Genomic DNA, 23500 nt, shown 5'->3' on the forward strand with positions numbered 1-23500 from the left:
GAAGGAGATGTATCACACTGCATGAGGCAAATGGTGGTCACACCAGATACTGACTGGTTTTCTGATCCATGCTCCTAGCTTTTCTTTTAGGTATATTTGACCAACATGTGAAATACACGTGAAATCACAGTCATGTGAAATACATAGATTTGGGCCTAATGAATTTATTTTAAATGACAGATTTTTATGTATGAACTGTAACTCAGTATAATCTTTGAAATTGTTGCATGTTGGGTTCATATTTTAGTTCAGTATAGATAGAATTATGGCAATATCTAAGATACTGTTCTATGGTGAAATATGACTAGACCTTTGGTCCAATGTTAGAAAGCTGCATGAAAAGAACAGATTTTTTGAGTGGTGATATTGTGGAACATGTTACTGGTCAGGCCTGCAGCTGCAGATTCCTGTTTATTAATGGTCTGTCATAGCATAGGTTGCTCTCTTTTGTAGCTCTCTCGATCTCTACTCTGGTAGAGGCTTGCATTGGTATTTATAATGTTGTGAACGATGCAACATTTACATATCGTGATGTGATGTGAGTGAAATGATGTGAAAAGTAAAATGTGTTTGTGTGTGATGAGGAGCTGGATGCTGACATGATTTATTGTAGCGTATTTTCTCATTTCACATCAGCGAAAGTTATACACAGCGACAGATTGTCCAGGAAGAATTTTCAGCGTGCCAACGTCAAGCAGACAGGTTACTCTGGTACATGGGCCCAGCTCCAAGCATTACGACCATTTTCATGGGAGGTCTTGCAGCCGGGGTTTAGTTTAGCCATCTGAAAGGCAACTTTAAGAGACTCACTCACTGAGAGGCTAAAGAACAAGCCATGACCAACCCTCCCTCCTGCTGGCTGAAACTTAGTTTGAAGTTAAGTGTCTTCTTCAGAGAGAACTACCCAGAAAGCTTTGGTGCGGAGAGGCTGAGATACCCAGCTGTACAGGCTGTTGTGGGATCGGACATAGAGAGGTGGCTGCTGGGAGAGAGGGAGATGACTAAGTGATTTATGTCAGTAGGCTGTAGAAGGTATTCTTAGCTTGTTTGTGTATAATGTAATATGTGGTGTGTGGTCGAGCACCACACCAAACTGTAATGATTCTCTTTTCATGGTGTTGTTTTGATGTTTTCTGTGTTCTGTCGCTAGCCTAGCACAGTATGCTCATGTATGATTTACTGTCTATTTGTACACATGCTGTAGTATGATATATGATGGTAGATTCTTACTGACGTTCTATGCATAGTTGGCAGTAGCTGTTTGTATAGAAACCTCTGGAAGTTGTTTGTTTCAGTATCAGAAACATTTTCATTGGCTCTATCTTGGTGCACTCTGCCACCTTATGGTGAGAAGATGCAATGATAGATTTACTGGATCATATTTTAGTTGAATCGTTCATATTATGTATAATAAATTAGGTAATGTGTTTGCCCTTAGGTTTGAGCTGATGCGGATGTGCTGGCAGTACAACCCCAAGATGCGTCCTTCCTTCCTGGAGATCATCAACAGCCTCAAGGAGGAGCTGGAGCCTCCGTTCAGTGAGATGAGCTTCTTCTTCAGCGAGGAGAACAAGCCCCCGGACACTGAGGAGCTGGACATGGAGGTGGAGAACATGGAGAACGTGCCACTGGACCCTGCACCCAGCAGACCCCCCACTGCTGTTCCTCTACCCTCCCAGGGACCCATGGGGGCCACAGGGGGCTCAGCACCCCCTCCTCCCCAGCAGTTATCCCCAATGCAATGCCCTTCTAATACCCTGAAGGGACCTGGCTCTCCCTCCACCTCAGTCCCGGCTGCCTCTGTCTCGGCCTCCCCAGGCCTGGCCTTGGACAAGCACTCAGAACAGATATCGGCCAACGGGCCAGTGGTGGTGCTGCGGCCCAACTTTGAGGACACACAGAACTACGCTCACATGAACGGGGGGCGCAAGAATGAGCGGGCGCTGCCACTGCCCCAGTCTTCAGCCTGCTGATCTCCTCCTCCCCCCTCAGCCAGATCACCCCACTCCTCTTCTCACACAGGGTAACATAAACTTCTCCCCTGTTTTAGTTATAATGGGGTGATGGATGAGTGAATAACTGACACATTATACTACTTTACTGCAGGAGGAGTCTTTCATTTTTAAATAATATTATCAAGATTTATTATTGAATATCAAGACTGAGAAACAGCACAGAAACCTGCTAAAGCGTTTGGAGTATGGTGGCTCAGAACGAACAACAACACTGGGAAGCTCTAGTGTTTACTTCTTGTTTAGTATTTGTTACTTTAAAAACATAATTAAAGAAGGACATCATCAAATATTCCCTGACTGACAGGTATTGTAAGTGAGAGACAATAACTTTTAAAAAAGAATTTGAAGCATATCTGCTAGAAAATCCAACAGACGAGCCCATTTAGCTCATTTCTGAGAGAATAATGTGTATATCTGAGTGTGTTTATACTGCCTTTAGAAAGTATTAAGACCCCTTGACTTTTTCAAAAAAATGTAACGTTACTGCCTTATTCTAAGATATTTTTACCCTATAATGACAAAGCAAAAATAGATTTTGCAAGTATTCTTGCCCTTTGTTATGAGATGCATACTGTTTCCATTGATCATCCTTGAGATGTTTCTACAACTTGATTGGAGTCCACGAGTGGTAAATTCAATTGATTGAACGTGATTTGGAAAGGCACACACCTGTCTATATAAGGTACCACAGATGACAGTGCACGTCAGAGCAAAAACCAAGCCCTGAGATCGAAGGAATTGTCCGTACAGTTCCATGACAGGGTTGTGTCGAGGCACAGATCTGAGGAAGGGAACCAAAAAAAATCTGCAGCATTGAAGGTCCCCAAGAACACAGTGGCCTCCATCATTCTTAAATGGAAGACATTTGGCACCACCAAGTCTCTTCCTAGAGCTGGCTGCCCGGCCAAACTAAGCAATCGGAGGAGGTGACCAAGAACCGGATGGTCACTCTGACAGAGCTCCAAAGTTCCTCTGTGGAGATGGGAGACAACCATCTCTGCAGCACTCCATCAGACATTTATGGTTGAGTGGCCAGACGGAAGCCACTCCTTAGTAAAAGGCACATGACAGCTCGCCTGGAGTTTGCTAAAAGGCACCTAAAGGACTCTCAAACCATGAGAATCAAGATTCTGTGGTCTGATGAACCAAGATTGAACTCTTTGGCCTGAATGCCAAGGGTCACATCTGGAGGAAACCTGGTACCATCCCTGCTGTGAAGCATGGTGATGGCAGCATCATGCTGTTGGGATGTTTTTCAGCAGCAGGGAGACTAGTCAGGGTCAAGGCAAAGATGAACGGAGCAAAGCACAGAGAGATCCTTGATGAAATCCTGCTCGGGACAAGTCTAAGCACGCAGCCAAGACAACCCAGGAGTGGCTTCGGAACAAGTCTCTGAATGTCCTTGAGTGGCCCAGCCAGAGCCTGGACTTGAACCCGACCGAACATCTCTGGAGAGACCTGAAAATACCTGTGCAGCGACGCTCCCCATCCAACCTGACAGAGCTTGAGAGGATCTGCAGAGAAGAATGGGAGAAACTCCTCAAATACATTTGTGCCAAGCTTTTATCATCATACCCAAGAAGAATTGAGGCTGTAATTGCTGCCAAAGGTGCTTCAACAAAGTACTGAGTAAATGTAATTACATTTTTTCATTTTTAATAGATTTGCTAAAATGTCTAAACCTGTTTTTGCTTCGTCATTATGGGGTATTGTGTGTAGATTGATGAGGATTTTCTTTAATCCATCTTAGAATCAGGCTGTAATGTAACAAAATGTGGAAAAAGACAAGGGGTCTGAACACATTCCAAATGCACTGTATTTCTATACCAACACATGATTCTCTCGACAGCAAGATATAGCTCCTCTTAAAAACCTATTTTCATCGGTATACTTCTCCCACATTTCAGACATTGATGTGTTCTGGACTAGGATAATTGGTTTTCCTGTAAATATTCCTGGAATGATTTCAGGAGTGGGTAGATATCATAGAGGGAGGGCAATTGTGAATTGGACACATTTTTTGTCAAATCAAAGTTAGTAGTTTTCTCCTTCTTGCTCTTCATTTGTCCTATTGATTTGACATGAAGAGAAACATAAATCAAGCATCCTAAAAAACCCAAATTGCTGTTTATTTTGTTTTCTACTTCACAATTACAATCAAATTGTAAAAGGAATTTGCCTGTTTTCTCTTGTTTTTTCCCCGAGTTACATCAGAGCCCTTATTGGATTCCTCTTCTATTGTATGTGTCATCTGAGAGATGAAAACACCAACATCACCAACAGAGACATTGAGCGAAAAGGACTTGGCGCCAAAAATGCAACACATACAGAAACAAACCTGAAGTGGAAGGTATTGGATCAGTTCTAATACAAGGAGAACTAAAGGACTCAACAGAACTCCACCTTGTGACTATACATACGTCTGCTAAAAGCATGCGAGGCATTGTACGCAGCAGATCTTTTTTAGACTTGTCATTAGTCTCTCTGTACAATTCAAACATTTATATAAAGGTCTTACAGTTGTATGTTAGACCTTAGGATCATTTTCACACACATCATTGGTTTGTCACTTTTATAACTTTTGTACTGTTCAGATGTTCACCTGTACAGAATGAAGCTGCTATTTTATTATTTTTCTTTTTTAGATGTTATATATATATATATATATATATATATAAAAGGAATCATATATATATATATATATATATATAAAAGGAATCCTTCAGGTTTAATAGTTTATGATCTCCACTACAGTCCATTTCTTATGCATCATACTTCTCCAAGCAAAGAAAATGATAATTTAGATATAAAATGACTTTTCTCTCTTCTTTACCCCAGAAGGTTGTCTGTATCACCACATATTCTCCATTGCCTTTAACTTTTTTATGAACATGTTTTCCTTTGCATTCTTTTTTTGTAGATTTCTATATTATTATTGTTATTATTATTATTATTAGTTTGAATGGACACCTTAGCTCCATGTGTGAGCGTGTACATTTGTCACCCTTCTTGTACCAGTTGTCTAGCACTGCGCCTAGTTATTCCCCCCTAGGTGTAACTCAATCTCAGGTCGAAGTAAAGGTTTTGCTTTCTCCATACATTCTCATTACTGTCCTCTGCTTGTTTCACCTCTCTGTCGAGTCCAATAGTGCCCTCTCCCCTCCCCTCCAGCCCCACACTGAAATGTACAGTATACCTGCCTCCCCCAGTGCCTCCTTTTGAAGTCAGGATTAGTTCCACAGGATTTTCTTTTTTTCTACTGCATCTGGTGTTTTAACCCATCCATTTTCCTGCCTCTCAATTAATAGGGCTAATTGGGTTGTCTTGTTTGCCTTAATTATCCCAACCACTCACCATCCCCTCAAAGAAGACTCATCCATAATCATGGTTCTCATTTTGTGTCTTAGATTTCAAACGCAGCATTACTGCTTATTCTCCTTTATCATTCGATTCATTTCTGTTGTCATACTCATTTTCTTGTGATGAAAGTGAAAACAGTATCTGTTGTTATTCTCCTTAAACATGGCATCTGTAAACCAAATAAGGATGGGTTAAAGTCCAGGGAAGTGGTCACATTTCAATGTCATGAATGGAATAGGTCTTAGTGGGGGTGTCGGTATGAAAAATGTTTTTGAAGCACTTCTCCTTTTGAAAAAGTGTTGCTTGGTGATTATTTTTTCCTTCTTTGAAGGTTCTCTCTGTAGGATTGTTATTTATTTTTTAATTTTCCTTTTGTGATATCAGTTTAAATCACTGTATAAAGGCCCCATGATTCAGTATAAAGTAGAATTTTTTTATATGTATTTTCTTTGGTGTCATGACTGGGGATGTTTTTCTTTTTTTCCCTTCAAGTATATATCTACCTCACTCTTTTAAAGTATATGTATGTGTATGAAAACAAAAGTACATCTCACCTTTTCTCATTAGTCCGTATAAGGTAACCTCACAGTCCTCTGGATCCGGGTAGACCTCATTATCAATACACACCACACACACACCTAGGTTGGAGTGGAGATGGGGTGTAGCTCGTGTGGTTCTAATTCTATTTAGTCCCGTATGCTTAACGATTGCTGTATCAACAACATTTTCTGCTGGTCCAAAGATTTTAAATAGAAAATAAAGTATGTTGGTAGTATGAGAAAGTATGAGGATTTTTAATGTATGTGGTACAGATTATGTTACAGGTTTGATTTAATAAAAGACATTGACTGGCCTGTATTTCTCAGGAAATGGCTTAAGTCCAACTCTCATGGTTTGAGCGCTAACATGCTAACCTGGTTACCTAATAATGCTAACTTAGAATAACATCAAATGACTATTGTGATAGGAAGTGTTTACAGTAGGCTACATAAAGTCACCGTACAGTATGTATTGGTAGAGAGAAGGACACAGCTAACTCAGACATCCAGGGCCGTAGCCAAGACATTTTAATCAAGTAGAATCTCATTTACTGCATTTCTATACAATTTAAAAACTGCCAAATGCTATTTGGAGAACAGCAAAAACAACCATTGTCATATTGGTTGCTGTAGCTTCATTCACCTCAGTTGTTCTACAAATACATAGCCTACTAGTTATACAATTAGATGAAAAACTATAATTGAAAATGTACAGAGTTATGTAGCAGAAAAAGTATTTTATTAACAAAAGGTGAACAAATACGTTTGCTAAACAGAACTTTTTTGTTGTTGCAGTTTTATAGTTCATTTCCTGCAATTCTACACATGACTTATGCCATGTTAATATGATATCTGAGTGAGAGTAACTAACTAAATCAATGGAGGCCCCTTAGAGGTCTGGGCACCTGGGCACATGCCCTGTGTTCCCGGTCAGTAATTTGGCCACGATTACTACAAGTCTAGATAGCTAACTAGAGTTTATTTACCAATCTACAATGTTTTCTGACATGGGCTGATTGAGTGACTGTCAGTGACATATACACAAGAGAGACACTGCTGATGCACAGCCAAGTTTCAAAATGGCACCTTATGTATTCTATTATTCTAACTCTCAACAGTAAGTTGAGAGTTCCTTTTTTTAATTCAAAATAATTACTGAGGTCTGGACCTCGGTGTCCTCATATGTAGCTACACCCTGCAGAAATCCCATCTCACCTCCTCCGCAAACAAGGATTTCACAACAAGAAATCCTCAGATCATACAGCTGCCAAGAAGGGTGAAGCTGAACGATAACTTCTTTATTTTCAATTGTATCTATGTATTTAGGTAGATTTCAAACAAATCAGTATGTTGGAGTCAAGCAATTTTTTTTATACAAAAAATGGGAAACATTGCATTTATCATCTTTAATCATTCAAGACATTTTGCAAGACAGAAATCCTTTGCTATTGTAATGTACTGTATATTGGAAAACAAGGTAGATCAGAGGATGTTTGGCTTTAGCCTGAATTCTGGATAACTAAACCACTACTGACATCGAAACAACTCCTGTAGAATGTTTGCCAACACTGGCTTCTGGTTACAGCTTACACATTTCGTCTTGTAAAACTGGTCATTGCTAATATCCTATGTAAAGTACTGATTTCCCCTAAAGTAAAACTGATGGCATTTATTTCTGTGAAAGCCTCTTAGTGAAGACAACATAAACCATACTCACATACTCCTACACTCAATAGCCCCACAAGTTCTCAAAGTCAGTGCTACAACTATGAAAATAAGCTTTGTCCCTTATGTTGCTGGGAGCAGTTGAGTGTGGAAATAACTGGTGTTCGAGAGGTATTAGGTCAATATGGAGTAATTGTGGTACATGAAGGCAAACACAGGTTAAGACACCACATACTCTGTCCTGGGAGGGATGTCTCAAAGCAGACCAACTGTAGAAAGAACATCTACAGCCGTCTGCTGCTGCTCCACCTCCTCATGCATCTGACAGACAGGACACTGTTGATTCCTCTGTACTCCATCATCTAATCTCTCCATCCTATCCACCTGCTCCCAATGACTAACTTTTCTAAATAGCACCTACAAAAGCTCCCACATTCAAATATTGTAGTATTTTTTTTGTCCCCTGTTAAGATTTTTTAAACTGTTCCAATTGGCTTGGAATAGACTTAACCTCTGAATAGACTCAGATGTTGAGGTAGTTGATGTTAATGTCCCTTCATTGTAATCTTCATGATCCTCCTCATTGTGATTAGTCTTAAGACTGCACCCCCTGCTTTCTCTATTCTACTGCTGCTGATAATGGCGCTGCTTCAAAAAGGGTGTCTCAATCTGTGGGTGTAAATCCTCTAAGACTGGGCCAATATCAATGGAAGTGTAGTTGAGATGGCATGGTTGGATTTAGACCTCAAATTCTCATCAAAGGTCTTTGTCATGAAGGTTCATAGAAAGGTGATGCTCTGATTTTGTAGAGCAAAAAAGTGGAGTTGAGGGCATATAAACATGATTCTGATTTATGGAGCGGAATAGAGAAAGGTTTTTGGGTTCACAGGTCAACAAAAACCTGGAAGGCTTACATGTTCAATATTCTGAAGTTGTACTTTTTTTAGGCTGTAAAGCTTGGTTGGATGAATTGGCAGAAACAAATGGCTATATATATTATATATATATATATATATATACTACCAGATTTTTAAGAAATAATTCACATCACCGTTTTAACAAGGGCCCTGTGCTACTGTTGTTGAGTACAGTGTAATGGATGGGAGTGTTTCACATTTAGATGTAGTGTTTCAAGTGTTGGTGTCTGTAATGATGAAAGATTGAGATATGTGATATGTATTTCTTATTTTTTTCAGTTATCAAAATTGGTTAAAGGGTTGGCCTGTTGCGTAGTGATTATTTGTTTTCTTGGAATACTGGCTGTGTTCCTTAGTTACCAGAGGGTTACATACCTATTATAACCACAACTCAAGTAGATACATGGACATAAATAGGACAGACATGTTCAGTAGATTACGGGTAGTCATGGCAGAGAGTAAATAGCATGACTAGAGTTTTAAGAAGAGTTGTTTACAGTAGAGAGATGGTTTCTTTTTGCATTGCCAATTTGCAAACATGGAGATAAGATTGACTGAAAAGGTTTCATTTCAATTATTATTAATATAATTGTAATTGTATTTTCTTCAGAATGTCCTATATGCAAACCTCAGGTTTATAGAAGATGCATCCATGCAATCAAATCGCAATAATGAGCTTGAGGTTTATCAGTATAATTTTTCAGGCACTGTTGTTCTGCTTTGCATTCCGACAACTTCAAAAAGGGGCCTTGATCTACTGAGAAGATTTTACTTCGTTTTTATTTACCTATACTTTCACAAAATCTGAATCTCTGTGTCATTTCAATGATTGGCAAATAGATTTGGTTAAACAGCTTGGCTAGACTGTCTTCTTGCAAGTTCTGTATCTGAGGCCTCCTGGTTTTTCACACGTATAGTTGAGATGGTGTATTTTTGACATGCCATTCTCTTAATGTATATCTATGAGAATTTCTTGTATTTTTTTCTTAAGATTTGAATAAAAAAGTGAATGAGAATGATGACTTGCTGTCATGACTGATTGCTTATGAGTTATACATTATCCACATCTCAACATACCTGACTATATTCCATACTTGTATATTTAGCAGAATGACTTACTGTTTACAACACATTGTTACAGTATGAATAGTAACAATACGAGTGGGATGATCTAACCAGTCATGGATCATCTCCTGTGTGCACTAAGCCTGAGGTAGCCATGGTTGGGTCTTCGGGAGTCTTGGAGACAGTTGTCATGTGGTCTTTGGCTGTTTGTAGGGCCTCCAGCTGGTTGAGCATGGCCTGAATAACAGTCTGCAGCAGTGGTACCAGTCTTTCAGGAGTGGCCAGGCTGCCTGAGGCTGGCACATGGATGAAGGCTGCCCTCCCATGGCCATGGTGCAGAGAGCACGGAGCTGTGAGGGGAACGGCACCTCAGTACCTCCAGGCTCTGATCAGGCCCTACACCCAAACAAGGGCACTGCGTTCATCCACCTCTGGCCTGCTCGCCTCCCTACCACTGAGGAAGTACAGTTCCCGCTCAGCCCAGTCAAAACTGTTCGCTGCTCTGGCCCCCCAATGGTGGAACAAACTCCCTCACGACGCCAGGACAGCGGAGTCAATCACCACCTTCCGGAGACACCTGAAACCCCACCTCTTTAAGGAATACCTAGGATAGGATAAAGTAATCCTTCTCTCACCCCCCTTAAAAGACCTAGATGCACTATTGTAAAGTGGCTGTTCCACTGGATGTCATAAGGTGAAAGCACCAATTTGTAAGTCGCTCTGGATAAGAGCGTCTGCTAAATGACTTAAATGTAAATGTTAAATGTAATACACAAAATCACACAGGTACCTGGATAAGAGGGAATGCCTTACAAATCATTGTCTTTACTATTGATGTACAGTATGTCTGGGATATATGGAACCCTACCTTCCTGCGTCCCTTGAGTAGATGACCTCCAGACCCATTTGTTTGAGGTCCTTGGAAAGGGACCTCATGTCTATGATTGAGTCTAGGCTATCTGATCCTCCCTCAATGCAGCAATGATTAACAGGACAAAAGGCACACACATCTCTATCTCTGTAACCATGGTTCTTGCCTGTCTGCTCCAGAGAGATGCCTCTAGAGCCCGGGGCCATTCCAAGGTGTATGGCAAACTAGGAATCACAGAGAAAAGTCAGTAAGTCAACCTTTACATGTGATTACTGTACAGTAATGGGGCTGAAAAGCAGTATAGACACAGGTAAAGAAGCAAAACATATTTGAGTTATTTGACTGTTCGAAGGGGATTGCACTCTTGTTCCAACCCCTCCTCCCATCATGGTATGCATATTTATCTTTGGGTTAACAGTTTCCCACATGCCAACTATCACCTGCGGTGATTTGATGTAGCTCACTGGTACCTCTTTAATGTAGATATTAATGTTCTCTCCCAGTCCAACCTTCTCCAAACCCTATTGCAAATGCTCGACAGGGTATATGTAGTTTGCACAATAATTAAATGTATTGAATGAAATGTACACATTCAATTGAGATATCCAACATGTTACATTACCTGAGCTGCCTGCCAACTAGGATTTACCAAGTACTCTCTGAAAGGTCCGAACCCTGATCCAAAATAAAAACAGAACTGTACAAAGGGGAACACCAGCGCTTTCCATTCCAGTAGCCAAACAATAGCCTACATAGCAGAAGCTTGCATTTGCTTAGCTGTCAATACAACATACAACAGCCTAATATAACTTCGAAATAAAACTTTAAAAGTAACACAGACCAGTTAATAATACCACGGAGACTTCATCTGCGTCCATTACGCGCGACTGATACTCTCCATTTTAAGCAGGCAGATGAGTCAGACATATTCTGTACGTGCAGAAATTAGAATCCCTACCAATGAATAACATTTATATCTGTTAAGTGTAATCAAGAACAGTTTGTTTTCAAAAAATGGTTACATTTTTATTTTATTTTTAGGGTGTAGTCAACTGTCTCTGTTGGAACGGGTGTGCGGTTGCATCGTAAATTTCTCTCCACTTGGTAGAGCTATAGCCCAACATAGGAAAAGCAAATAAGAATTTCAACCCACTAACATCTGCCAGGATAACGAGCCGCTGGGAGCCTTGATTAAGCCTCCGCCCACCTTCTGCACTTAACAAGTCAAGCCCTCATGCTGAGTTGCATCACAGCTCTGCTCCCAGACGCACTCGCAAATAAGACCAGAATAACATTTTCTCCGTACTGAAATATAAAGAAGCGAAGGAGTAACGTTTGTAAATGACAAGATGTTACAATTCAGGAGAAGCGTTGAAGCCGAAAAACATCAATTACAGGAGCTCAACAACAGACTGGGCCAGTACCTGTCAAGAACAATGCAATTGGAGCATGACAACGCAATCCTCATAACTGAAATAAACAAGATAAGACAAGAGAAGACAGTGGAATGGGACAACCAATGTATGGCCGAAATGCGGGACCTGAGGAGAATGGCGGGGCAACTATCTTTTGAAAAGTCCCGAGCCGAGACTGAACGAGAGAAGGTTTGGCAAGAGTTTCAGATGTTACAGTTGATGTGTTGTGAGGAGCAGGTAGTATGCAAAGACATAGGTGGAGAGCTAAAAGGTTGCGAGAAGCAGCTTCATAAAGCTCAACAGACCAATGGGGAACTTGAAGAACGTCTGTTCCAGCTTGAGAACGAGTACAAATTCATTGAGGATGCACACAGACAAGAAATGACCACGCTCCGGAGTCAGGTGCATTCACGACCTATTGTTACCCAAACCTACCATGGTCCTTCAGCGGTCTCGATGGAAGAGATGCAACATTATGCCCTTAGCCTGTCCGAAGGATGGACTGACACCTTAGAGGTGTATCGAAGGAAGGTCGAAGATATGGAGGAATCGATCAACGCGGACCAGACGAGACTGGATGATCTCCAAAGGGAAAAGATGCAGTATGCCTCAGAGTTTGACAAATTACGTAAAGAGGCTGAAAAGCAAGGTCAGATTCAAATACACCTGGAGGAACAGCTCATATATATGCAGGAGAACTTCCACGGGGACATCACCCAGTATCAGGTCAGCAAATGGGGTTTGTATCCAATGTTTAGACACCATTCAGTGTCTGTCTTTTGACAGTATATATACAAAAGTCATAACAATGCAGAAATGTGTGTTATTTTTGGTTCTGTTCATGGATTATGTAATGCAGGCATTTCTACAACATGATTGGTGGTCCGCACAGATCGCACAGCATTTCCATTAGCGATGATTGCCTCCTCTAGGTGCCACACCCACTATTTTAGGAGAAAGAGCTGTATTGTTACTCCATAGAAAATTAAATTGCTGCAATCTCAAACATCGTTTTTTTTGTTCGTTTTTTCCAGTTATTTCTCATTATCATATTTTATACTATGATGCATAATTATTATGATGAGTGAGATGGATCCTTTACCTCCTTATAATAAATTATACTGCTCTGAAGTTTCACTATATGACTTTATTGATCAGATATTTCTTCAATGATAATGTTCACAGTATGCTTCAAAGTCATGTTTAAACGACACAAAATGTGCATATATTTGTGCATGTACTTCAATCACATTGGCCCACAGGAATTCATATGGGAGCAAAGGTTACTGCAGGAACTGAGAAATTGATACATGAGCCTCACCTCCTTGTGAAGTATCACTTTCCTACTTGGAGGGGCCTTGTACTACTTTGCGATTCTAAATGAGCACAACTACTCCATATAAACTATCAACCAGCACCTGTTCCCTGACAGGCCTGTTGGGACCACAGTGAGGAGTGACATTTGGTTGTATCACACCCACTGCCTACAATCCATCCACTGGTATCAGCCTCTTATAGATGATATCAACACTTGGTCGATGGGTTTGAAGCCAATAAATCTTGAAAATAATCTCAGCAGCTTTGATTTCTAGGCCTGTGCCATTAAAATGGCAACCCCAGGGTGGTGGAAGACTCATAACTTCCCTCATAACGACAGAGAAACATGCATTCTGCACCAGTTCAGTGTTTCAGGCCAGACTAAAAGGATTGAATGGCCAAACATATTACGGCTGTTAGCTGTACCAGCCACTTAAACCAATTAGCTGTCACAGAGACTAATCCTCAGTATCCTACTAACGATGGAGCCCTACCAAGCAGATCAAGCATTTTACTCCCATGCACATTTCCAAAATAATTTCAAGGTACATCATGCATAATGTTGTCATAAACTCTTAAGTGATGTTTAATTGTTCAAAATAATATTCAAATTTCTGGAAATGGGTTTGAAATGTAACCTGACACTCATTCAGTGGGACGCATATGTCAGGGATCATCAACTAGATTCAGCCAGGGACCGTTTCTTTTTGAGTGGATGGTCATGGGGCCGGAACATAATTACCAATCATTTGTAGACTGCAAATTGACCGCAAGAAGCCCAAACAGATATAATATTTGACTAAAACATAATCATTTGAAACCTTGCTTATATTTGAATAAGATGACGTCTCTTAATTATGCATGTAAATACGTGAGAAAAAATTCCCAAAACTAAAATCACTTGGGGTGGATTTCCTGGTGTTTTTTCAACAACAAACGTTTTCTATTATGTCTAGTCTGACGTTTTTTATTTATTATTATTTTTAGCTCAGAAAACCAAATAAAACCACGGGGCAAATTTCACCTGCGGGCTGCCAAATTTGCCCCGTGGTTTTATTTGGTTTTCTGAGCTAAAAATAATAATAAATAAAAAATGTCAGACTAGACATAAAGGGACAGTTGTTTACCTAGCTGTTTAGTCTGATGCGTTTGAGGGATCACCCATGATTCAGCCAGTCCATCCTGCTTATCCTTTAAATGAGAGGTGACTAGGAAAGGTGTCTCAAGGGCCTTTAAAACAGGTGCACAACACAAACAGCAGTGCCACATTCACCTCTACACACTCAATACAATTGGATCTGTTACCTACTGAGGGAGAAACGAGAGGGTTAGATGGTGAACCAAAATACCTTATTGAAACTGACATGTAGTACAAGGAATGATCATATGGGTACATTAGAGGGTCAAATCTGGACAGTAAATTGTGGCCTGAAAGATGGGTTTATATTTGTATTCAGGGTACCACCTCTCATCTGAATTCCCTACATCTGATATTGCAATATGTAATGAGCAATGTAATAAATACATTAATATGTAATCCATATAGACCAACCCTATAATTATAGTCTCATAACAGTATTTGAGAAAAATGTATGACCGGATAGAAGACGATGCACATGCTCACAATTCCATTCCATGGTCTCTTTGCAGGTGATTATTGATCAGTTGGAGCGGGAGCGGGAAATGTTGGCCAACACCATGGCAGAAAAGGTCAGAGACCACCAGCAGCTACTGCAGGTCAAGATGGATCTGGGCATGGAGGTGGCTTACTACAGGTATGTCTTCTTCTGTACTGCTAGTCCTTTCTGAGTTCTATAGTGGCCACTATAGAGATTTTTAGCAGAGATTGCTGTTATGCAACCAACAGTAATTACCAAGACATAGTACTGACAACCTTACTTCCCACATGATCCAAGCGCAGTTAAAAATGTCATGTTACATTATTCTGCCTCATGGGTTAGAGCTTGTGTAGTGCTCCTTTTTACCATAGTAAATCGGTGGAGGTGGCTGAAAATGCTGATTCTGAGGAAATGCTGAGAGAATTGTGGTGTAGTGCTTTTGTAATTACAGTCAGTTTATTATTGCGGCTTAAAAGTACCATAGAATCACAAAGCAGACTTTACAGTATAGTATACATCGGTTTTGCCTGTCGAACCAGAAATTTGATTTGATTCTGTCATGTTAGGCCCAACACTGACCCTTTAATGCTGCAGTGTTGTTGGACTTGAAATGTATTTCTGGTGATTTCACCCTTCACTGTAGCTGCAAAGCAACTGCTCTGCTGCCCTCCCATTTGGTAGGGGCACTTAGCATTCCTCCAGACAGCCTTCTCTAATATTAACTCCTGTTATCTACAGTGTGTCATGTCCTGACCATAGAGAGTCCTTATTTTCTATGGTGGAGTAGGTCAGGGCGTGACTGGGGGGTTAGTCTAGTTTATTATTTCTATGTGGGGGTTCTAGTTTTGTTTTCTATGTTGGTGATTTTGTATGATTCCCAATTAGAGGCAGCTGGTAATCGTTGTCTCTAATTGGGGATCATATTTAGGTAGCTTTTTCCACCTGTGTTTTGTGGGATATTGTTTATGGGTAGTTGTATGTCATTGTCGTCACATTTCGTTATTCTTTATTGTTTTGTGTGTTTCACTAAATAAAGATGTGGAACCCAGATCACTCTGCAGCTTGGTCCGATAATTATTCCAGCGAACGTGACACAGTGTGATTGTCACACCCTGGCCATAGAGAGGCTTTTATTCTCTATTTTGTTTAGGCCAGGGTGTGACTAGGGTGGGCATTCTAGTTTCTTTATTACTATGTTTTCTGTTTCTATATTTTTGCAGGGTATGGTTCTCAATCAGGGACAGCTGTCTATCGTTGTCTCTGATTGGGAATCATACTTAGGCAGCCTGTTTTTCCACCTTAGTTGTGGGTAGTTGTCTTTGTTAGTGGCCTGTACAGCCCTAGTAAGCGTCACGTTTGTTTTTGTTGTTTCTTGTCTTTGTTGGTGACATTTTCAAATAAAAAGAAATGTACGCTCACCACGCCGCACCTTGGTCCGGTCATTTCCCTGACGACGTTCTTGACAGTGATATCTGTAGGGATATTTTGCTCATTTGTAAACAGCCAAGACCTAAACAGTTTGGTCTTAGGTGAACAGGAAATATTTGCTATTTATATCTCTGTTAGAAAAAAAGTATTAAAGTGATTTGTGTTGTTGAGCCCTGATATGGCAATGGCAGACTAATACCATGTCACTACAATTCACATTGGACCACTTCAAGAACACTTCAATATTATCATAACAGAGGCTAGTTTAGTCTCACAACACTAGTACAATACATGCACATAGTTATATCAAGCAATGGCATTTAAGATTAAATAGTCATGTCAATACTTACTTGCTTCACACTTGTTATCCTGCTTTATTTTATTTATACATTTAAATATGTAACCTTTATTTAACTAGTTAAGTCAGTTAAGAACATCTTATTTACAATGACTGCCTATACCAGCCAAACTTGGACAACATTGGGCCAATTGTGCTCCTCCCTATGGGACTCCCAATCACGGCCAGATGTGATACAGCCTGGAATTGAACCAGGGTGTCTGTAGTGACGTCTCAAGCACTGAGATGTAGTGCCTTAGCCTTTTACCATGTCTGATATCCATGTCTTTACTATGCTTCGCCTCGTTGCTATGACCACATCACAGCCATGATAAAAATGTCATGGTAAAACACATGGCTTCTCACATATTATTGCTTAATTCAGAAATCTAATACAAACACTAGTCTCTTTTTGGTCTCTTTCGGGGTCTCTCTTTGTGTCATCTGGTCTGTGGCCTATATAAAGGATATTATTTACATAATATTCCCTTGTCTCCCTAGGCTCTTTATGTCTTCCTTGAAGAGTTAGCGGGAAAGCTGGTCTGTCAACTAGGTGTGCGTGCCTGTGTTCACATTAGAATAGTAGAGAGCAGACAGCAGCACATTGTAGCTGTTATTTTTAGGTCAGCCTTTCGGGAGACACACCGGGGACTTTCACAGGGGTTATAGCTTCAGCAAAGTCTCATAGCTTTTGTTTTCCAACTCTTACTTTGTGGAGCCATTACTTTGCAGAGGTAGGTGAGCTGTTCAACTTTACTGGTACAATATGTTTGTTGTTAGATGTCTTTTGGTCTGTTGTGGTAAAGTGTTGTTGTTGACCTCTGCTCTTTTCTGTATATGGCCAGATCCATGGGTTGTGTTCATCGTTTGGTAGCCTACCTCTTGTGTTTTATTTGAGGTTTGAGATGGCAGGGCAGAAAGATCAGCATCCTCCCGTGAGGTGATTTTGTATTTGTGTGAAAACAAACCATTGCTTAATTTTGAAGAAGCAATATTGCCCTAAGAATACAAATCAAATCATTCCAATGCCATGTATGTACCCTTGGTTTTAATGCCATTTTGTTTTTGTTTCTCTATAGGGCGCTTATTGAAGGAGATCATCAGCAGCATCTGCAGTCAAGAGGAAGAGTCATAGGTATTGTACATAACTTTCAAATAAGTCATACTTTCAGCCGGGACCTTTGTGTTACTATACATTTGAGAGTAAATTTACTTTAGACATTTTTTCTATTGCTTACATCCTTTTGGGAGTATTTATTTGTTTTACTCAATTCTACAAACTTACTGTATATACAGGGAATTTCCAAAATAAAGCAAACATCAACATAGGACTTTGGGCCCAGAACGACCCACGACCCAGAACAGTGTTCAATTGGGTTGATATCTGGTGACTGAGATGGCCATGGCATATGGTTTATATAGTTTTCATGCTTATCAAACTATTCAGTGACCACTCGTGCCCTGTGGATGGAGGGAATTGCCATCCTATAGGGGCATAGCTATGGTAGCCAAAATAATGGCCTGCCCTGCAGTTTTTAAACATGACCCTATGCATGATAGGATGTTAATTGCTTAATTAACTGAGGAACCACATCTGTGTGGAAGCATTTGCTTTCAATATACTTTGTATTCCTCATATTTCCATGATTTTGTCAGTTACCTGTATATACACTGAGTGTACACAACATTATGGACACCTTCTCTTTCCATGACATAGACTGACCAGCTGAATCCAGGGGAAAGCTATGATCCCTTATTGATGTCACTTGTTAAATACACTTCAATCAGTGTAGATAAAGGGGAGGAGACAGGTTAAAGAAAGATGTCAAAGCCTTGAGGCAATTTAGATATGGATTGTGTATGTGTGCCATTCAGAGGGTGAATGGGCAAGACAAATATTTAAGTGCCTTTGAAAGGGGTATGATCGTAGAAACTAGGCGCATCGGTTTGTTTCAAGAACTGCAACGCTTGCTGGGTTTTTCACACTTTTCACGGGTTTTTCCTGTGTGTATCAAGAATGGTCCACCACCCAAAGGACATCCAGTCATTTTGACACAACTGTGGAAAGCATTGGCGTCAACATTGGCCTGCATCCCTGTTGAACACTTTCGGCACCTTGTAGAGTCAATGCCCTGATGAATTGAGGCAGTTCTGAGGGCAAAAGGGGGGATGCAATGTAATATTAGGAAGGTGCCCATAATGTTTTATACACTCAGTGTATATTCAGTGATAGACATTTCCCAATTTATAACAACATTCATTTGGTGCTTCACTCTCCACCTCAGATATTAAGATGATGCCTCCACAACAGTACAAACCAAGAGTTTTCACATCAACCAGACAGGATGTAAGGAAACATCTGGATGTGAAATACATGGAGCCAACCTCAAGCTTGAGAAGATCACCTGTTCCATCTCAGTATGGTCACACCAGTCCTTCCAGGGTCATACCTATCTCAGTCACAGGCAGCAGCTACAACAGGAATCAGAGTCCTACCACCAGAAGGGACATGGTCTCATTCACTAAATCCCAGTCTGCATCCTCAAGCTCTTCCTCCACTACCGTTAAACCTGTGGCCCAGAGTACGGTCAGGAAAAATATAGATGCTCAGAAGAAAGTTGTGGAGGAGAGGAGTGTGAGAATCAAAGAGGTGTCACAACACTCAGCTAAGGATTCTCTTGACCATTCTCGAGGCACAGCAAACACATCCAGTCCCATTGCCTCACCCACTGCTGACCCCAATTCAGTAAGAATAGTGTCACCACCAATGATGAGTCTTAGCAGAAACACAGAGGACAGCAAAAAGAAAGCAGAGAGGCAAGTTGAAAGAGAGGTGAGAGGAGATGCATTTGGTCTTCAGAATGTCAAGATGCATGCCAAAGATGGCAGCATTACAGCAACCACGACAAGTGATAAGATGGTCCTAGACTCTGTGTCTATGGAGGAACTCATTGAGAAGGTCATGAAACCTGCTGGTTTGGATCGAAAGGTCTGCAGCTCATCTCCAGACTCCAAGATCACTTACCATGTGGAGAAAACGGAGAAGGAGGACGGGTCAACAAAGACACAGATTATCCTGGAGTCCAAGGTGCAGGAGGAGCTGGATATGTCAGAGGACTTTGCACTGGAGGAACTTCTCAGCAAGGAAGTGAAACACGTGTCACTGGAGGATATCAAGGGCACTGCAACAGGAAACATGATTCAGAATCTGCTCAGCCTTGGGCTGCATGGAGGAGAGGACATGGGAAACAAGACTGTCAATGTGGAGATCATCGAGGAACCAGTGGAGGGTTACAGTGACGAGGAGTACGAGTTTGAGGAGAAGTCCACACCCAAGTTCTCCCAGCCCTCTTCAATGTTCTTTCAGATTGAAGAACTAGAGAATGACCCTCACGGCACCATATACCATGAGAGTGGTGCTGAAGTAATGAAAACCTCCATGACAGCAGCAAACTATGGCAGTAATGGTGGATCTGTGAAGGTCCAGGAAGACTTCAGAGATAGTGAATCTCCATACTACAGCCACAACCAAGAGTCTCAAGAGTATTTTGTCTCCACACCTGATGGAAATCTGTCAGAGCCTGAGGAGGGTGGTGGTATAGCATCATATGGACATGGTGAACGACCCTCCAGTGGTGGACGAATGGTGGACGACTTTTCAGATGAAAGGTACTACCAGGAGAGGGAAGTCTCAAAGAACAGAATTTTTGTTGAGGAAAGCGATAGTTACAGACCTGCATCGGACAGCCAGTACATGAAAGATGACCACTCCTTGGCCCAAAATAGTTACTCAGAGTGCATCATTGAAGAGGAGACCATCCGTGTCTCCCCCACAGTGCAGGAGTCAATGCTTGGATATCTGAGAGAGGAAACTTTACACCCCAAAGAGCAGCTGAGGGGAGCCCTAGAGCAGCTCCAAGGAACAGTGTCAGGGAGCCTGAAAGAAGAGTTGGCTCTCCTCACAAGACGCGGCAGTGATAGTCCTCAGAACATATCTGTGGACATAAAAAAAGTACACCAGTCCTCTGACAACGGAACCACGACTATTGTGGCAGAGCTCAAGAGCTCAACAACTCTAGAGGACTCTGGGCAGCTGGGGGAGCAGGGGGATGATGTATCTGAGGAGCAGATCATGGCGGCTCTATGCGCCTCCAACCTTGGAGCAGAGGGAGGATACACCCTGGACACAAAGGAGATGTGCTGGGTGACTAGCAGTGAGGGACAGGGAGGAGAGTCCTCAACTGATGTCACTGAGAAGCACATCAAGCTGAGGCAATCAGAGAAGTCATTCCCCTTCCAGATGGATGTAAATAATGGCCAAGGACAGGATCCCCCACTGAAGGTCACTCATAAGAAAAGAGTTGCCACAGTCTATCTTGAATCTAATGAAGATGAGTTCTGATTCAAATGAGATATTTTTATTATAATACTCCCCATATTAAGTCACACACCAGTCAATCAGTTGCAACGAACTGTAAGGTGATGTTATTCGATGTGATACATAAATTGCTATGCCTACAATTGTGAAAGAGTACAAATTATAGCCACTGCATATATATATAAAAGGTTTTAATAGCATTTGTTACCCATTTTCAAATGTCTCTCTGCTTCTTTTTAAGAATATGTTATATTCATTTCCTGCTATATTTTTGTACTAACCTGTACCACAGAATAGGGCTGTCTTTTTGTCTGAGATACTATAACCAAATATGGAACAATGCTAATATATCCTCCATTGTTATGGTTAATGTTGCAGTTTTAAAACATGTTCAACATCTACAGTATGTATCTAGAAAACAAACATTATACCTATTGTTTCCTGTAATGCCATGTTATTTTTAACCACATTTAAAACTAGTGGTTTGTTACTGAGGGAGTTCCTGTTGTTAATAAGGTTGTTAATGCTTATTAATTGTTAATGCTTGTTAATGCTAATGATGGCTATATTTGAATGTGTTTATGATCGGGGACAAAAGTATGTGTATCATGTCTTGTCAAATGAAATCTACTCACTATTAATCATTTGAATTGGAAAGAAAAAAAGAAAAAAATCTAATGCAATTCTAAATCAGATGGGTTGTATTCGAGTGATTCTGATCACCACTTAACAAAACCACTAAACCTTTTCTACACGTTTGACATTACTATTAAGTTTCTAAACGTTGTACCCTCAAAAGGGTTTTATAGTTTATCCGGTTCCCTCACCATGATCTTTTAACCTGTAAATGGCTTTAGAGGGAACAAGAAGAAATCCAACCATCTTGAATTCCAAAGAGAGGTGTTTTTCTCTGCTTGTAGAGACACTGGTAGCAAGACAGACATACTGTAAACAAGGTGGAGTGAACTTAAGGAAAGGAGAGACAGAACTTAAGGAAAGGAGAGACAGAACTTAAGGAAAGGAGAGACAGAACTTAAGGAAAGGAGAGACAGAACTTAAGGAAAGGAGAGACAGACAACTAGAGAGAGAAGCTGGAGATACGCATATGGTTAATGTCTGAGATAAGACCTGTACATCTACACTGAACAAAAATAAACACAACATGCAACAATTTTAAAGATTTTACTGAGTTACAGTTCATATAAGGAAATCAGTCAATTTAAATAAATCTATGGATTTCACATGACTGGGGATACAGATATGCATCTGTTGGTCACATATACCCTAAAAAAGAGTAGGGGCGTGGATCAGAAAACCAGTCAGTATCTGGTGTGACCACCATTTGTCTCAATCAGAGCGACACATGTCTGGTGAGTATACAGTCCATAGAAGAACTGGACCATTTTCTGCTTCCAGAAATTGTGTACAGATCTTTGCGACATGGGGCCGTGCACTATCATGCTGAAACCTGCTGAGGTGATGGCGGCGGATGAATGGCAAGACAATGGGCCTCAGGATCTCGTCACTGTATATCTGTGCTTTCAAATTACCATCAATAAAATGCAATTGTATTCATTGTCCATAGCTTATATCTGCCCAAACCGTAACCCTCCTCACAACATGGATATCAGCAAACCGCTCGCCCACACGATGCCATACACTCTGTCTGCCATCTGCGCGGTACAGTTGAGACTAGGATTCATTCATGATAAGCACACTTCTGCAGTGTCACAGTGACTATTAAAGGTGAGCATTTGCCCACTGAAGTCAGTTACAATGCCGAACTGCAGTCAAGTCAAGACCCTGTTGAGTACGACGAGCACACAGATGAGGTTCCCTGAGATTATTTCTGATAGTTTGTGCAGAAATTCTTCAGTTATGCAAACCCACAGTTTCATCAGCTGTCCGAGTGGCTGGTCCCAGACGATCCCACAGGTGAAGAAGCCGGATGTGGAGGTTTTGGGCAGGCGAGGTTACACGTGGTCTGCGGTTGTGAGGACAGTTTGAAGTATTGTCAAATTCTCTAAAACAATGTTGCAGGCAGCTTATTGTAGAGAAATTAACATTCAATTCTCTGGCAACAGCTCTGGTGGATATTCCTGCAGTCAGCATGCCAATTGCAAGCTTCCTCTAAACTTGAGACATTTGTGGCATTGTGTGATCAAACTGCACATTTTAGAGTGGCCTTTTAATGTCCCCAGCACAAGGTGAGCCTGTATAATGATCATGCTGTTTAATCAGCTTCTTGATATGCCACACCTGTCAGGTGGATGGATTGTCTTGGCAAAGGAGAAATGCTCACTAACAGGGATGTAAACAAATTTGTTCACGACATTTGAGAGGAGTAAGCTTTTTGTGAGTATGGAACATTTCTGGGAGCTTTAATTTAAGCTCATAAAATATAAAACACTTTACATGTTGCATTTCTATTTTTGTTCAGTGTAATTTCAGTAAACCACAGTCCATATGAATTCCCTTGGCTTGAGCCATGTTGTGTTGGTGACCAGTGTCAGGATTCACCTTGGCTTAGAGGTGAGTCAGGGATCTAGTCAATCAGATCCGCTTTAGCCGACA

General features: G+C 40.9%; 3 protein-coding genes across 3 annotated transcripts in view; 2 read left to right on the top strand and 1 right to left on the bottom strand.

The window, feature by feature from the left end:
• The window catches only part of LOC115109402 (insulin-like growth factor 1 receptor), a 163898-nt gene extending 154380 nt beyond the window's left edge, over nucleotides 1-9518 (top strand). The window contains exon 21 of the mRNA XM_029634246.2: nucleotides 1439-9518. Within this exon, the coding sequence (XP_029490106.2) occupies nucleotides 1439-1973 (535 nt within the window). The 3' untranslated portion in view covers nucleotides 1974-9518. The remainder of the gene's footprint in view (nucleotides 1-1438) is intronic.
• On the bottom strand, nucleotides 9203-11310 carry pgpep1l (pyroglutamyl-peptidase I like). The gene is made up of 4 exons (XM_065009933.1): nucleotides 11287-11310; nucleotides 10839-10953; nucleotides 10428-10658; nucleotides 9203-9929 (listed from the first exon to the last, which is right to left on the bottom strand). The coding sequence occupies exons 1-4, from the start codon at nucleotides 11308-11310 to the stop codon at nucleotides 9676-9678; spliced, it is 624 nt and encodes a 207-aa protein (XP_064866005.1). The 3' UTR covers nucleotides 9203-9675.
• A 325-nt stretch (nucleotides 11311-11635) lies between these two features.
• On the top strand, nucleotides 11636-23339 carry LOC115109403 (synemin-like). Its single transcript, XM_029634247.2, has 4 exons — nucleotides 11636-12573; nucleotides 14815-14939; nucleotides 17628-17683; nucleotides 18834-23339. The coding sequence occupies exons 1-4, from the start codon at nucleotides 11782-11784 to the stop codon at nucleotides 20948-20950; spliced, it is 3090 nt and encodes a 1029-aa protein (XP_029490107.2). The 5' UTR covers nucleotides 11636-11781; the 3' UTR covers nucleotides 20951-23339.
• Nucleotides 23340-23500: the final 161 nt, after the last annotated feature.

Source organism: Oncorhynchus nerka, linkage group LG25 (assembly GCF_034236695.1).
Source record: "Oncorhynchus nerka isolate Pitt River linkage group LG25, Oner_Uvic_2.0, whole genome shotgun sequence".
NCBI lineage: Eukaryota > Metazoa > Chordata > Actinopteri > Salmoniformes > Salmonidae > Oncorhynchus > Oncorhynchus nerka.

Bases quoted from the DNA above. Each gene is read 5' to 3' on its own strand.
- pgpep1l (XM_065009933.1), bottom strand. From the start codon at position 11,310: ATGGACGCAGATGAAGTCTCCGTG. The intron at 10,659-10,838 runs AGATAAATATGC...TCTGTGATTCCT, and splicing joins GTGGGAAACTGTTAACCCAA to AGTTTGCCATACACCTTGGA. The intron at 9,930-10,427 runs AGGGTTCCATAT...GGAGGTACTGAG, and splicing joins CTCAAGGGACGCAGGAAGGT to GTGCCGTTCCCCTCACAGCT.
- LOC115109403 (XM_029634247.2), top strand. From the start codon at position 11,782: ATGTTACAATTCAGGAGAAGCGTTGAAGCCGAAAAACATCAATTACAG. The intron at 12,574-14,814 runs GTCAGCAAATGG...GTCTCTTTGCAG, and splicing joins GGGACATCACCCAGTATCAG to GTGATTATTGATCAGTTGGA. The intron at 17,684-18,833 runs GTATTGTACATA...TCTCCACCTCAG, and splicing joins GTCAAGAGGAAGAGTCATAG to ATATTAAGATGATGCCTCCA.